The 16,653-nt window shown below is 34.9% G+C and overlaps 2 protein-coding genes across 12 annotated transcripts in view; one reads left to right on the top strand and one right to left on the bottom strand.

Moving 5' to 3' along the window:
- Positions 1-16,653, top strand: part of LOC149565999 (uncharacterized) — a 117,165-nt gene that overhangs the window by 82,234 nt on the left and 18,278 nt on the right. For all 11 annotated transcript variants that reach the window (XM_089819453.1, XM_089819445.1, XM_089819447.1 and 8 more), the window contains one exon: positions 5,975-6,106. In XM_089819453.1, the coding sequence (XP_089675579.1) occupies positions 5,975-6,106 (132 nt within the window). The remainder of the gene's footprint in view (positions 1-5,974; positions 6,107-16,653) is intronic.
- Positions 14,570-16,540, bottom strand: LOC149566001 (uncharacterized). The gene is made up of 2 exons (XM_089817322.1): positions 15,992-16,540; positions 14,570-15,849 (listed from the first exon to the last, which is right to left on the bottom strand). The coding sequence occupies exons 1-2, from the start codon at positions 16,379-16,381 to the stop codon at positions 15,433-15,435; spliced, it is 807 nt and encodes a 268-aa protein (XP_089673448.1). The 5' UTR covers positions 16,382-16,540; the 3' UTR covers positions 14,570-15,432.

The raw sequence follows: 16,653 nt of genomic DNA, 5'->3' as shown, positions 1-16,653 counted from the left end.
TTGGGTGCCTCTCCATCAAAAGTTTCCTTGCAACAATTTTTTATCTAATTAGTAAAATTTTATGTATCAAGAAAATTTTAAAAACTAAAATTAAAAATAATTAGCGTCATTATTAGTCACTGCTTGCACAACATTCTCTTCCCCCACCTCATTAGTGACCTCCTCAATTGCCCTCCCCAATAGCCTCAAGTAAGTATGCCGCATTTTAGACACGTGAGGAAGCATTTATAGACTTCAAAAACAAGGTGGATCTTGAAAGTGAAAACAAAACAAAATAATTATCATTGACCATTCAATGAATCAAAATTTTAATTATGCAATTAATACATTTAATTTTAGACTTTCAAAAGTAGAAAATGAGGATGATCAATCACCCTTGCTGGAAACAAGAAAATTTAAGAAAGTCCTACTCCTATCTGCCCATCCATATGTCATAATGGTGCAACCCGTTTGGCGCTAGCCTTTCTATGATCTTCTAGCTCAAGTTTCTTTTCCTCAACCATTTCTAGTAATAGGGGGCCACTCAACTCAACATCAGTTGGGGCTTTAAACCTTGCACCATAGATGGCAACCACATCGATCATGCCTTTTCAATAAGGAGACGTGTCACATATATAGAAATATTTAAATTAACAAATTTCAACATCAAGTTAAAATTATAAAATTATATTTTCAAAGTTTAATTTAAAACTTTCAAAGTAAAACAATGAAATAAAAATGAACTACCTGGCTACAATAAATGGAATTTTGTAGAAATACTAGAACTTGCAAATTGATCTTATTCCAACATCATGGATCTCCTTGTTCCAACCCATGTTCTCAAGTGAGGGTTGTGCACCAAGAGTGGTACATGGTACAAAAAAATTGTCCAACCTAGATTTTTTGACTCTAGATCTAAAGGTAATGTCAGTACTACTATTAGTGGTAGTGCCACATGCCACTAGTAGGAACAAGTGTAGAAGCACTAGCACTAGTAGAAGCACTAGGATAAAAGGGAGGAAGGGAAGAACCCTCTCCAACACAACCTAGGGGTGGACAACTAGATATAGATGCAGATGCAGATGGGGATGAATGGGAACCAATCTGAGCTAACTCTTCTAATTGCTAACTCTTCTAATTGGTTTTATCTTAATTCCTTTGCTTGTTCATATTTTTCTAAGGCAATATAACAAAAACTTTTAGCCTTAGGACTTGCTTCTTTACAAGGCTCAACACCATAGCCACGTATGCCAACAATATGGTATTTCAATCTATTTACCCACCCGCTATGAATGGTTTTACAATTAAGCATTTTGTTTGATTTCTATCTTTACCCTAGAAGTCTGTGGTGTACTTCCAACACTCATCTTTTTGATCGCCTTTATTGAGCTTGGGTTTTTTAGGAGGAGCCATTATGATTAGGGAAAAATATGTTATGAAAATGTCAGGGTTCTGCAATAAGACAATTTTAACCAAAAATTACTATTTAAGCATTGCATTTTATGAAAATTTAAATTAAAAAGAAAAAAAAATCAGCAAACCCTATATTTTTCTATAAAAAATGCATTGTAGATTTTAAAGTAAGCACAAAAAATGATAATTAAGTTATAAACAAAATAACCCATAAACATAGAGAAAAAATTCATCTAATTCCAAAAAAATCAACTCTTACCTCTTTCAAATATGTTGATAAGTATTAATAAGAGTTCCTATGCTTGATGATCTTAATGCAAGTATAAAGCTGCTCCAATGTGCTTTGTGCAGTCCTTTCTCCTCTTCCTTTCAGCTGGTTGCAAAACAACGGTTCCCTCTCTCTCTCTCTCTCACACACACACACACACACGCACACACACACACACACACGCACACACACACACACACACACACACACACACTCACTTTCACACACACACACACACACACAAATGTTATGGAAGCCTGTTTAGGGTTATAACATTAAAAAAAAACATTTTTATTGTTTTTGGGCAGCCAAAATTTTCCCCTACCACGACTGGATCACGTGGCTTGGACTCGCAGGGTCACATGGCAACTCACCAATCTGGCCGGTCAGGCGAGTTAGCCACTGTGATCTGGCGAGCAGAGATCATGGGTTGTCTAGATCTAGCAAGGCTGACCCGACTCGCTGACTCAGGATACTCACTCGACTTCTGGCAACTTTTGATTCTCTTGTAGACTGGTAGTAATAATATATATATATATATATATATATATTGCATTAAACAAGTAGGAAATTATTCTCACCCATTTAAAACTGACCACAAATATTGACAGAATAATAAAGATTGCTTCTTAGTTAGTCTATCAACCACATAATCACAAACCCATAACACGACATACCAACCTAGAAGAAATAAAGAGAGTATTCTACCATTAAAATAGCAGGGAATCATTCCGACCCGCTCTATTTTAACAATGCCATTCGCAAAAAATGCAGGCAAACCTAGCAGTGGAACTACAAAGCCTCTAGATTGTGAATTGTGTGTCGCTGCCTCTGATATATCTGTCCTTCTCGTAGAGTCTGTTGTATATCATATGACATCTATGCCATTATCGTTACAATCTCTGCCCTATATACAAAACAATCTGACCTAAAATCTCACACAACAAATTCCCAACAAGCCGAAGAAAATGAATTCATGAAACTAAAACAGAGCCCACAAAGCCCACTTAATACATTTTCATTTTCTCTGTTGAGGAAAACTATCTCTGCTCTGTTTCTGTGTATCACTACAATCTCTGCCGTATTCTTGAAGGACTCAATACTCCTATTATCAACAATAATAGTGCTGGTTACATGACTTTTGCATGAATTTTATGCACAAGTATTGTAAGGATTCAACATTAACTGTCTAAATATTTTATAGAAATAGTGGCAAACTTAGAAATTTAAATCGAACAAAGAAAATTTGGGAACTTGTTCGTTATTGATTGTTTTTTTAACATCATGGACAAGGAAAGGGTTTTTATGCTTCAGCGGAAAATCTTTAAACTGAGAAGTCTTACAAAATTTTCGACAAAAAAAATAAAAATCCGAGAAGCTCCCACAATAAGCCTATTGGCTTAAAAATCACAAAGACCAAGAGTCTGATGTTACAAGATTGGATGTTTTGGTGTAATACTGAGGCACATATGAATATCCGGCATATCAATATTACCCTGTCACTTCTATTAATCAGACTAGGTAAAAGAATGAAACTATAATACCGCCATATTCATCAAGCAAAGCAATAATATGACAGAGAGCCTAACAAGAAGTGATTTACAAAGTATAGGCCATCAAATGTTGTTTGAAACAAACAACCAAATAATCTTTCTGATAACAATTTGGTTGTGCAGAAAATCAAGAATGTGAGGATATTTGATGTAGTTTAGTAGTTACGAAACTAAACCACATGTGTGATATGGTATTGAATGTGTTGACACAAATTCTAGCATCTGAATATGGATAAACTGAAACCTTGATAAAGTAGGCACAAAATATGAACTAACAATGAGCTGACATATAATAGTAAAATATTATCCTTTTGGATGGAAGCGCCACCAAACTAAAAAATATTGAACATTTTGTATCTTGTTAATTTGAATTGGAAGACCCCTATGATGTGCACATTGGAAAATTTTGTTTGACAGGTTTTTCATCTATTTGTAAGTGTTCTTAGCCTTGCTGGCCATGCCCAGGCAGACCTGAGAGTCCGCACCCATAACTCGATAGTACGAGTTTGGGGCCCAGAGAGTCCTTGAACTTTGATCTATATTGCCGCTTACTCTCATTGTGTATAAAAGTACTGCATATTGTTCTTGGATTGTTCATGTATGCATCATAAAAGAATTTTTTATGCTTTTATTTATATGTTTCGTGCTTGTTTTTAAAGTAAGTTATTTTAGCTTGTTATGCTATTAAGTTTCAATACTATAATCATATGCTTTTTATAGGGAGACACATAGATGAATACCTTATTATGAAATGGCTGGGTGGCTAGATGCACAATTTGTTTTGAATACTTTGTGTTCATGAATTTAACTTTTTATTTGTGCTCACATGTTCAAATCTAACAAGCCCCTTTTTTTTGTATTCATGTATGTTCATTCCCATAGGTTTGTTAAATAACCTTACCCAAAATTGTCCATTATCAGAATCATTGTTTGTTTGTGTTCTAGCTAACACATTATCCTATATATATATATATATATATATATATATATATATAATTTTCATCTTTATTATTGTAAAAACAACTGTAACAATTGTGGTTACTAGCATTCTAGTTTTTTTTTTTTCTAATTTTAGTAATTAGGTATTTTAAAAATGAAGCTTTTATGCTTACACGAGGATTGAGAAGATGAAATTTGAAAGAAAAGGAATAAGAGATTGAACTCAATGAGAGGAGTGTATTAGTGTAATGTTTTTAATAATTATCTAAGTTACCATTGTTCCTCCCTGCCCACCCCCACCCCGCTCGCTCCCCCGGACCAGCAGAAGTTTGAACCGGTTCGAAGTTCTGGTCCGGTTCGAACTATGGTTCGGGCAGGGTGGTGTTTTTTGATTGCAGACCAAGCCGGGAAAAGCGTACCAAGTTCGAACACACCTGTTTGCTGGTCCCTGCAGACAGTGGAAATCATATTTTTTTTGCTGCATTTAATGATATTTTCACATCAACAACTAATGTTGCTATTGCTGCTGATCCCATTGGCCTTAGCTCAACTAATTCCGGAGAAGAAGAAGAAAAAGAAGATGAATATGAAGAAGAAGATGAATATTGAAGAACTTAGAATATTAATATATTTATATTCCATTAGTTGAACAATGAACGTGAAACAATGATACTCGAGCATTATGCTATGATTTATTTTAAATGTTTTGAATATTTGATGTTGAACTATATGATGGTATGATCACTATGATTATAAGTTTATGGTGTTTTTGTTGTTTAAATGTGTTTATGCTACTGTGCTACATTCTAATTTTAACTCATGCTTCATATATATATATATATATAATTTTTTTTTTTTTACATGTTTTTGTACTAATGAATCCAAACCCCTTTCCAAAATTTTGATGAACTTGCGAACTGGTTCTCGAACTTCGAACTTGGAATCGAACCTGAACCAGTAACTTAGGTAACTTAGGTTATTGTGTTATTCGTATTATTTAAATTCAGATTTATATCACTTTGTTTGATTATAGTCATCACTTGTAGAAGATATAATCTTATATGGTTTTTTAACAGGTTGACTGTAATTTTCCTGCCCATCTCACATGGCACAAAAGCCATATGTTTTTCTCACATGCTAGTATTGATATTGTAGCCTGGTGTCCATACCTTTACTAACACACTATCAGAGGTTTTCTAAGCTGATATCCATGGTTTTTTTTATTGTAATGAAGACAAATAAAGAGCCAGAGGTCCAAACCCACAAATCAGTCATATAGCCTCTCAACAACTGACCAAGAATCACCTAACAACTAAATAGCAAATAATTTCCATTTATCAAATAATTTTTACTAACTAAACTGCTGATTACATAATTATTTACATTGTTAATAATAATTCAGTAACCAATGTTAAGTATTAGTTTCTAACATTTCTATCATGGTATTCAAAGCTTTTCTAACATTGTATCAGAATATTTCTCATAAAGGGTTCAATTTATTGTGTTTGATTTACAGAAAACCAACTCATCCGTTAAAAATAATATTAATAACAGGAAAGTTTGAAACTGTGGTAAGTAGTATAAGATTGGTGCTCTTATTAATGTTACTGTTCTGGCCTACTGAAAACTTTTTTCCAAGATCCAGATAATTGACCTTAAATTCCATAAAAGTGGTGTCTAATAATTTCAAGAGCATTAGAAATTCCGTTCTTCTGAATCTGCTTGTCAAACTATAGAAGACAACAATTAAAGCATTAGATGGCTATCTGTTTTTCTACGTTAAACTTGTCTTTGAGACTTATGCTAATCATCATAAATGCAGGTTTGAGGAAACATTTTGTGAATTTGTTTTCCCGAAAGGAGATCCAGATGCTGTTGCCATTAGTGGAAGAGACATTGTGCTCCTACAACCAGAAACATTCATCAATGACACTTTAATAGATTTTTATATCAAGTAAGTGAACATGGTGTGCTTATTTCTTTTTGATTGATGTTTTTATTATTATACTAAATTTAGAACAGGACCCCAAGAAATGAAAGAATATACACATGCTTCTTTTAATATTGTTATTAAAAGAATTATTATTTTCATTTCTATGCATACCTTACATAAAGCACTTTTAGGGAAATCTAACTTTACTATGATGTAATGTGCTATGTGTTGGGGGACACACCTCTTACATATTTTGACCTATCTTCTATAGAGGACATTTTGGGGATGGGTCAAAAACATTCACACCTCCTACTGGCTTTTGGAAATAAATCAGAAATGTTTCCAGAAACATCAAAATTCATGTTGGAAATGATAGGGGATAGATAGAGGGGGTTTCTAATAATCCCTTATGGCTCAACAAACATGAATTAAAAAAAAAGGTGTGGTTGTGGGGGGGGGGTGGGGGGGGGGTGGGGGGGCAGTTGGGATCCTCGCAACCCTTTAGACTAACCCTAAACCTAAAACAGCCTTACAAGTAAAATGATACTCATTATGGCATTATCCAAATTGTGAAGAAGACAAAGAAAGGGCTCTTATGATAAGAGAAGAGAACATTTGTGTAAGGAGGAATACATAGGATCACATCTACATCATTTGAGGTAGATTTCCTATCTATTTTTCATCTGCACAAATTCTTTTGCATTCATTCATTTTTATTTTAACAAATTTCCAAACTAGTTAGAGATGACTTCTAGTTTTATGTAGGTACTTGCAGCTGCATTTTGACTTCCAACAAATAAAACTATTAGTAGCAATAAGCGTAATGAGGGTGAGTAAAATCTAACTCGACAAAGAGGTCATAGAAGTACTATTGTGGGTTTTTCGATTTGGGAGGGTCACATCGATTGAGTTCAAATAACAAATTTGAATGCCTTAAGGAAATTCTCAAAACTAGTGGAAAATACTCATTTAATTGAGGACATTTACAATTCACAATAGCCTTGGACAATGATAAGATAAAAACAAGTTAGTAGTAGAGTATATCTATGTCAACTGTTTAAAAAGGATTATAGGGGGTTAGTAACTCAAGGGTTTACTTTCATCTATTGTGGATGGCTAATAAGGTGAAATATTATAAAAATATAACCTTAGCTGAGAAAGGGAAGGTGTTTATATTGTACGTAGAGAGTGAGATGAGAAATAAGGGTATTCTGATAGATATTTGTAGCCCAATTTAACATTGCCTACCCAAAACATAAATAATGAGTTGAAGGGGAGAGGGTTTTATCGAGGGAAAGAAAATGACCGCTAGTATTATAGGTATGATTCATATGCAATCATGAGAAGTGGCTATTGCAAATTTGTTTTTTATCAGCTTCAAACAGATGTTCAAAGTTGCAATCATTGATTGTTCCTCATATGTGCCTCAAAGAACAAGACAAACATTGGTAAGAGATGGTTTCTATATTTTCACAAATGAAAGGATACTAGATATCAACCATTCATCAATATAATCGTTCAATTTTTAGATGGCTTTTGTTATTGATTGTTTAAGCAAAAACAAAGATGCAAACATCCAATTTCAGGTTTTGTAGGACACCCTAGAAGAGGTTGGGAACTCCAATGTTTTATAAGTAGTGAGCGATTCTATTCATGTGTACAAGTTAGCTATTGTGATGGAGGGGGTGTTATCACATTTTCTTTTTGGAGTTTTTAGTTGCTAGTTGTTGAGAGTTTGGAGATAGAGTTTTCAAGTGGTCATCAAGGTTGATTAGGAAAATCATGATTAGAACAATGTTTGGATGCCATCAAAGTGCTTAGAAGCCCGAGGGGTGAAAAATGCATTTGATTTGAGTCAATTTCAATTTGGACATTTTTTTTCTTTTTCCCTTTTTAAGGAAGTTTTTGTATTTTTGCACTTTGGGCAGGATCTTGAAAATGACTATTTTTAGAAAGTTTTCCCTTTTTTTTGTTGACCCTTCTTTTCTATTTTTTCAAAGATCAAGTCAAGGCAATGGGTTTCTTGTCTTTAGTGCCAAAACTTGACATCTCTAAGGTTGAAAATCACAAACATAGTTCATCAAGCGTAAATGGCAGAAAAGGTTTTAATTGGAGATTGGCATGTTCTAAACCAATTGAAGTTCACCATGAAGGGAGATGACCGTGCCTTCTGTGACGAGGAATTTGGTCTAGACAAGACATGGAAAATGTTGAAGCCATTTTCAAATCTGCCCAGGGGGAGATGGTAATGGCCAAGTCATGCTGAAGTCCACCCAAAACCATGCAAGCCATGTTCAAGTCCGCCCAATGGGAGATGACAACATCCAAACCACGTTCATGTCCACCCAAGGGGAGATGGCAATGCACAAGCACATGCGAAGTTTGCCAAGCTTGAATGTTGTAATAAAAATTAATCAAGTGTTGAGAAATTCCTCAATCCATATAAAATCTGCTAAGGAAAGTTGAGAGAAAATCCACAAACACAAGTAGGGCTTGCTCTCTCAGGATGAAAAATTGGTCAACTGTTGACAACTTAAGAGATGGAATTCATTTTCTGGAACTGAAGAAAGTTGGAAATTGTGGAAATTCACATGTGTTTAAGAGAATTCAGAACTTTAGTCCAAAGCCAATTGAGGTTGAAATCACTAGCAATCTAGAGAAAAATTCCAATTTCCAAGGAGGAGAAGCCCAAGTTTCAAAGTGACAATGTTAATTTTTATGCATAGAAAAGAAGAGCTATAAGTTTCTATAAAGAGGTGTGAATTTTAGAGAGAGGATTTTTGGAGGGTGAAAGCGCTAAGGAAGCAATGGCAAAATTTGCCAAGTATGGGAAATTTCTTGAAAATTAGACGAAAGTGCATTTCCAAGGATGAGCCTTCATTATTTCCAAAATTCACAAGGCGATTTCCAAATTAAAGGTAAGATTGGTGGTCTTTTCAACCAGTTATTACTTATTAACAACTCCCTCAATGTTGTTTTGTAGGTCTAATGCACAATGAACAATTAAGGGTAGACAAAGATGAAGGATATGCTACTACATCTTGAGATTTTGAAGATTAAGATCAAAAGGAAATAATTCAATTGGTAAAAGGAAACATGACATTCGCAAATGGGGAAAACAAACACAACGAAGAATTTCAAGATAAGAAGAGTAATGGGTGGACAATATAATATTTCAAAGACACTTCCAACTTTCAATTTTCAAACCAATAATTCTAAAATTCTGGATTGAAGAACATTCCAAAGGAGAAAATTCCACGTTCAAGAAAGTTCAAGGATTATATAATTTCAAAATAATTTTCCAAAATCTTAAATTCCCAAAACAAAGAAGAATTGTTCGAGGCTAAAGAGATCAGAATATTGAGGTGGTAATTACATGTCTCCATTAAGTAGATAATTTCATGGCATGGCATCCAAGTTCAACGAACTTGACCTTTTCTTCCATTAGGATAAGAGGTGCTTTCTTGTAGAAGAAAGCTCCATCACATGTTAGTTTTTCATTGGTCTGTTTTGGATAATCATTGTAAACCTTAGTTAGGGTATAGTTGTTTAAATCTTGGCCATCAATCTTAAATTGATCTGGGCCCTTTGTTTTGTTATGAACTCCTATATAAACCGTACTTCTCTCATTTTTAAAGGGAGATTCATATAAAATGAGAAAACATTTCTTATATAAATCCAGTGTTCAATTGTTGGTGAATTTAATATATTTTTCAAGTTGCATGGTTTCTTGTCTATTGGATTCTGCTCATCTCTTTTTGTAGGGGAAAAGGTTCCTCTTAATCAATGCCCTCTTTTTGTGAGAAGCCCTTAGCCACCAACTCAGCTTTGTACTTATTGAGTTCCATCCAGCATTGTACTTCACTTTATAGATGGATTTGCAGCCAATGGTTTTCTTCTTTGGTGTAAAATTTAACAAAATCCAAGTGTTCTTCAGAAGACTATGCTGTTTAATTTACATAGCCTTTTCTCATTCAGGTATCCCTTTTGCCTCCTAAAGTGTTATGGCTTATAGATACTTTGAATGTTGACCATGTTGTTCTTGCTTTTGCCTCTAAAAGATCTACCTTCAACAAGCTCATCATCCCAAACATCACCAATAAGTTTTACCCACTACTTAGGCCAAAGATTAGAACCTTCTTCCAAATTAGGGCGACCATCATGACTTGGGCTGCCTAGAATGAAATCAATTGGATGCTGATCCAGGTTAACCTTAGGAAATATTGGTGTTGCAATGTCATGGCTTGAGATTTGACCACTTTAGGCTCAAAACCGTCAAAATTCATTTGTCAATGAAGCAAATGAAAGCTTAACACCCAAGTTCCATTTCTTCATAGGCTGATCTTTAGTACTCTAGATAGGAGAAAAGAGCATAAAGGGCCCACCTTCTTCATAAAAAACCACATCTCTACCGAATGTGAGACGATCAATGCCCACATCAATCAGCTGATAGGCCTAGATTGTCACTATATCTTGTAAGCATCAATGTCTAACTTTTGGAATCTAGTTTGGAGCTCTTTGCTTATGGAATCCAAGCATAAGCTGTTTAACAAAAACTTTTCATGTGATTGGTATTTGGCTTCCTCCCAAACCATTCTTTCTTTGGGGTCTTCTTCTTGATGATCTATGTGGGAGATTGATTCAAAAGAGATCCCTTTAGTATGCATTGCTTTTGCCCAAAACTTCCCAAAAACATTTTTAAGCTCCAACATAGATTGGGCTATTTCTGTAATAGTACTACTTGTCTTCTCGATATCCCCTTTTCGCTAAGGGATGTAGGGTATGATAAGATGATGTTTAATATCGTGTTTAGCATACAACTTAGAGAATTCATTAGAATGAAATCACCCTCGTCCCCATTATTTGACCTAATTTTAATGACCTAACATTCTGGCTCTTTTTCAACTGAAGTTTTGGATTCTCTTAAACACGTGATTTGTCCTTTAGGAAAACACCCACATTTTCATATTGAAATCATCTACAAACATAAGAAAATATCTGATAGTGGTGTTTGATTCAGTATTCATTGGTCTACAAACATTCATATGAACCAATTGCAAGACTTTGGATGCTCTCAAAGGGTCTTTATAGGGAGTGTGATGCTACTTCCCTACTTGGCAAAGGGAAGTAATGGCTGAAGTTGTAAAACTCTTAACAACCATTGCAACTACCTGGGATTCTATAGTATCAATAAGATGAAATAATCTGTATGATCTTCAAGGCCAACAACAATTGTAGTCTTCAAACTCTGTCAACAAAATGGCACTTGTGCATATGGAAGATGACATCCAATTTCAGCCAATTGCTCATAATCTGACTCATTGAGAGCAGATTTAATTCCATCTTGGAACATGTCATGTGTTGAGAAATATTAGATTTCTTGCACCAAATTTAATCTAAACGTTGCCCTTGAGAACAATTGTATACTCTTCACCTCCACCAAAGATCATAAAATCAGAGCATGGTGTGTAGTTCGTGAACCAATCTCTTTTGGAAGCCTGGGAAAATCAATGTATCAATTAGATGTTTTGACATGATCTTTTGGTCTTTTAGCCATAAAGGAATAAAAGTTAGACTGTTTTGCTCAGTTTGCTCTGCAACATAGGCCTTTCTTGAGACCCTTCATAGGTGCATCTTTCATCAATCAATCATTTTTTGCATTGTTTTTTCATATGACCAAGTTTACCATAGTAAAAACATTTCATAAACCTTCTAGATTTCTGAACAGACTTGTGGTTGCTTGTATTTTGTTGTATGATTCATCGAACTTTAGCTCTGTTAAAGTTGTAGCTTCAGTCAGATTAATTCAATCTGAAATACATTGTTGTTATTGCTAAATCATTTCCTATATATACTTATTCATGTTATATAAATATATATTATTATATATATTATAGTATATAATATATATTAAATTGTATTATATATAATACACATATTTATATTATATTATATATAATACCTATATATATATATATAACAAATTATTATTATTTTTATTAATTAAATGATGATTAAACCTTAGAGACACGTCTCTTCATGAGACATGTCTCCTCTCATATTTATATGAGATTCAAATCTGCATTTGGAATATATCAATTATAATGGACATGTTAGTACATTTGCAGAAAACGATCCTATGAAATTAACATGGTATTAGAGCTAGGCTGCAAATAAATAGCCATTAAAATATTGACTTGAGAAAACTTGGTGAGTTGAATATGGGTCAATTTACAGTAAAGGGAAAACATCGGACTAGTAACCAGTACATTTCTTACGCAAGAAACAACACAAACTACACCACTGTTAAGAGGAGGAAACATCGCCGAAGACAGAATAAAAGGAGTGAATAGATAAGAATCTGTAATACTACTTGCGCAATATTTATTATGGAGGTCGATAATATTAATATGATTGACTTCGGTGCCTAATCAACTTGTCTCCTCATTTAATAATGATAATAGAACTTTAAAGATTTCTTTATCAATAGTTTTATCCTCATCGATGATTGTTGAATCATCAATAGCCCAAGATATAATTCCTACATGTCTTATGCCCTTTCGTCATCGTGCCTCCCCACTATAGTCAATCACATCTTTATTAATTACACCTGCTTCAAATATCAAATTATTATCGGGTAAGGCCATGGTGTTGATGCAATAATCTTTGTATGTGGTCATACAAGAGATGGTGCTTGCGATATTGAATCAACAACCTTTGTATAATATTCAACTCCTATCAATAGTTGATGGAGTCAACTTCTGAAGCCGCTAGACACATCTATACTTCACGTCGTTGGCATGATAAGGGAATCAAGGAATATTAATAAGCAATGGACAAAATATTACACAATTCAATCTTACTTTGAAGCAATTATAAAATAATGCATAGGATGATTTACAGAGAATCATGTTTGTGAGTCAACCTTGTTCTCACATCACGATGGATGAAAAGGAGAGATGCACAATTTAATGAAATATAAGAGCCATGCAAAGGAAGGGATGGAATCAATAGGTTTGCTCCCCAGTCTTTGAGTTGTTCGTATTCACTGTTATGGATAAGCATCATGTGTTATGAGTAGTCATCGTGCATTATAACTCGCAGTGTTCATAGGTATATGTTCTATGAATCATATATTACAGTTCAATGCTAACTGCGTGGATGTTATCACTGTCATCATATAATCTAGAGTTATGGTTGGCTCCATGAGTATTTAGCATGTGGTGTAACAACAGTTCCTTGCTTTCTTGTGTGAGGTGCTTTGTTCATTTTGTACCATAGAAAATATTGAGATAGGAAAGATTGTGTGCCATTTTTGCGGTGACTAGCATAAAATCTTGAAATTTATACTAAAAGAGAAATGAAGCATCATCTTTTGAAACCAATGTCATCAATAAATAAATAGATGACACTTGAAATTAATGCGCTTGAAATAAATATTGTTCACATAATATCTAATCAGCAACTATGAGCATGTATACTATCCAGATAGCAGCAGTTGATGACAGGGAAGAATAAACATAAAAATACTATTTCACAATATCCACGATGCCAGGTAGCACAACTTTATACTGAAGTGATTTTGAGTAGACATAAAAAGTTGACACGCGATGCCAGATTGAACTACATTCAACAAGGTGGTGAAGCTCACACTAGTCTCATATGATAGAATCTCTGTATCTTCGTATTTATATGTGTATCAACTTAGGAGGGCACGGCTAAGGTCAAGAAGTTTAGATTAGATTCCTGCTGATTGTCTTCAGCCCATCTTGCATTGTTAACATACATGTCAACACTTATCCAACCATTATTGCATTCTGTGGACAACGACACAACTTTGCTCGAGATTTTATGTCTACTCTGCACAAGAGTTTCTACAAACTCCCTCATTGGCATATTTAGAAGATAATTGGCGATGATGACATGATGCTGGGCCATTTTGTCGAACATAACAATACCCATCACATATTGTATTCTTTGGTGGTCTTCTCAACTTGGTGTGGACATTCCTGTCAAAGATCAGGGTGATGGATGTTCATTAATTGGTCAACTCTTTATTAATAACACTATAATATTGGGGTCAACATGTACAAAGAATTTTGATAAGATGATATACTTCAATTTTTCTCTGTATTGAAATCAGTTTTTGAAATACCAACCAATATGTGAATATTTGGAGCAAAGAAACGTGAATCGGAATCGGATCGGAATCGGCAAGGCCGAATCGAATCGTGAATCGGCAATGAATCGGCGATGAATCGGCAAATTTGAAAAAACCCTTTAAATTTAAAGATTTTAACAATTTAAAACTTATTTCATGCACCCTTTATTGAATATAACTTAAGCACACTATAACATCATCAAATAGAAGTTAAAACTTAACATACATAAACATGGAACATAAAATCCATCGCATACGTAACTATGTTATCTAAAATGTAAATTGTAGGCTAGCTGAAGTAAATAGAAATCAAATGATCATAATGATTTAAATCATAGAATGTATGTAAGATGATCCATAAGACATCAAATCATAAATGTATGTAAGAATCTAAGATGAAGATCCATGAAAGTTTGAAACATATGTCTATCAATGATTCAGTATCAATATCTGTAAACAAAATATAAAAACAAGGCTCCAGCTCAAGCCTCAGGCTCATAGTCATCATCATCCTCAACATCATCCTCAAGCTCGGCTACAGCCTCAGCCTCAGCCTTTGAGTATCCAGTCTGCCTAGTAGCAAGGCGTCTAATGTAGGTCCTAGAGGACTGTCGAGCCATATCTCCCGCATGTAAGATGGGCTCACGAACGTCGCTAGGGCCTGTGTCTGTGCGTGCACGTGTGCATCTACCAATGACTGAAGAACGTGTTCTAGCTGCCTTAGCCTCTATATCCACCTGGTCAATCCACGCACGGTCTTCCTCAGTGAAGACTGGATCTACAACCTCTGTGAGCCACTCTGATTCTGGAGCAATCTCCTCCAGAATGATCGGAGAGGAGTTAGTGCCCAAAATCTGTCTGATCCTAAGACGAAGGTTGTAATGAACGAAGACAAGATCATTCAACCTCTGCACTGTCAACCTGTTTCTCCTCTTCGAGTGGATGTGCTCGAACATGGACCAACTGCGCTCACATCCAGAAGCGTTGCTTGGCTGACTTAGAATACGAATGGCAATTTTTTGAAGTTTTGGGGTTGTGGCCCCAAACATTTGCCACCATCTATCTGAAATAAGGGAAAATAAAAATAATTAGTCTCATTTACAAATTACAAATTACAAGTTAACTCTAAAATTACATAATCAACTTTAAGTTTAGAATCTAGATTCATGAACATTGAATATATTATTTAATTTTTACCTGGTTGTATTGTTTCCCGAGCATCTATGGCTACCCTGCTAGAGAAAAGTGGCCCTTCTTTATTATTGAACTTATCAAGCTCAATAATTGCAGCACTGCTATCCTCATCAGTGCTCAACCTCTGGATCACTGTATATAATCCGGTGAGAACCTCCTCATCCACCTTGAAGTCAGGATGGAAACGAAATGCCGAATTCAAAAAGTAAGCTGCTGCATGGATGGGTCTGTGGAGCTGATTCTGCCATCTCCTATCAATGATGTCCCAAATAGGGGCATACTTCTCCTGCACTCCTGCATACTGAGCTCTAATGGCCTCCTTGGCCCTATCCATGCCCTCATATATGTAGCCCATAGAGGGCTTCTCCCCATCAGCAGTTCGTAGGAGAGATACAAGGGGCTCAGTGGCCTACATATAAAGTAAAACAAAAATTTGAGTCAAAACTTAAACGTAGAATAATTCAATAATATAACTTAAGGTAAAACTAAATCATTAAACAATTAGCATAGTAAACTGTAAAATATTAAATGTTAAATTGCAATAAAATTACCTTAAGGATTTCTCTAGCAGGTTTCCAAAAACCATCATCATCAAATATGCAATCCACCACATCTATCCCTGCAGTGGTCGTAGCATAGGAAGATGAAATCCACTCCCGCCCAACAAACATGCTCCTCAAATCATTCCTTGATGTCAACAAAGACTGCAAGGTGATGAAATTCGAGGCAAATTTCGTGATCCCTGGACGAGCTAACTCTTTGTCTCCTGTGTACTTCCTCATTGTGCTAAGGACAAATGAATGATTATAAATAAACTTGCATATGTTTTTTGCCCTTTCCACACATGACTTGACCCACTCAAGTTTGCCAATTTCCTCCAACATGAGGTCAAGGCAGTGTGCTGCACAAGGGGACCAAAATATGGTGGGGTGCCTCTCCATCAAAAGTTTGCCTACAACAATTTTAAGATAATTAGAAATTCAAATTTCAAACATGTTAGAACTTAGGAAACTTAGAAATTCTAAGTTAGAATTAGAAAAAGTTCAAAATTCAAATAAATTTATTTTCAAAACTTAAAAAGTTAAAAGTTTACCTGCAGCAACATAACTTGCTGCATTATCCGTCACCACTTGCACCACATATTGTTCCCCCACCTCTGCTATAACTTCCTCAACAACCTCACATAAGTATGTGGCGTTTTTTACATGAGCAG

Source organism: Cupressus sempervirens, chromosome 3 (genome assembly GCF_028749045.1).
Source record: "Cupressus sempervirens isolate cs-2001-9-10 chromosome 3, ASM2874904v1, whole genome shotgun sequence".
Lineage (NCBI taxonomy): Eukaryota > Viridiplantae > Streptophyta > Pinopsida > Cupressales > Cupressaceae > Cupressus > Cupressus sempervirens.
The sequence above is the reverse complement of the archived record's forward strand: the minus strand, read 5'-3'. Positions and strand labels throughout refer to the sequence as shown.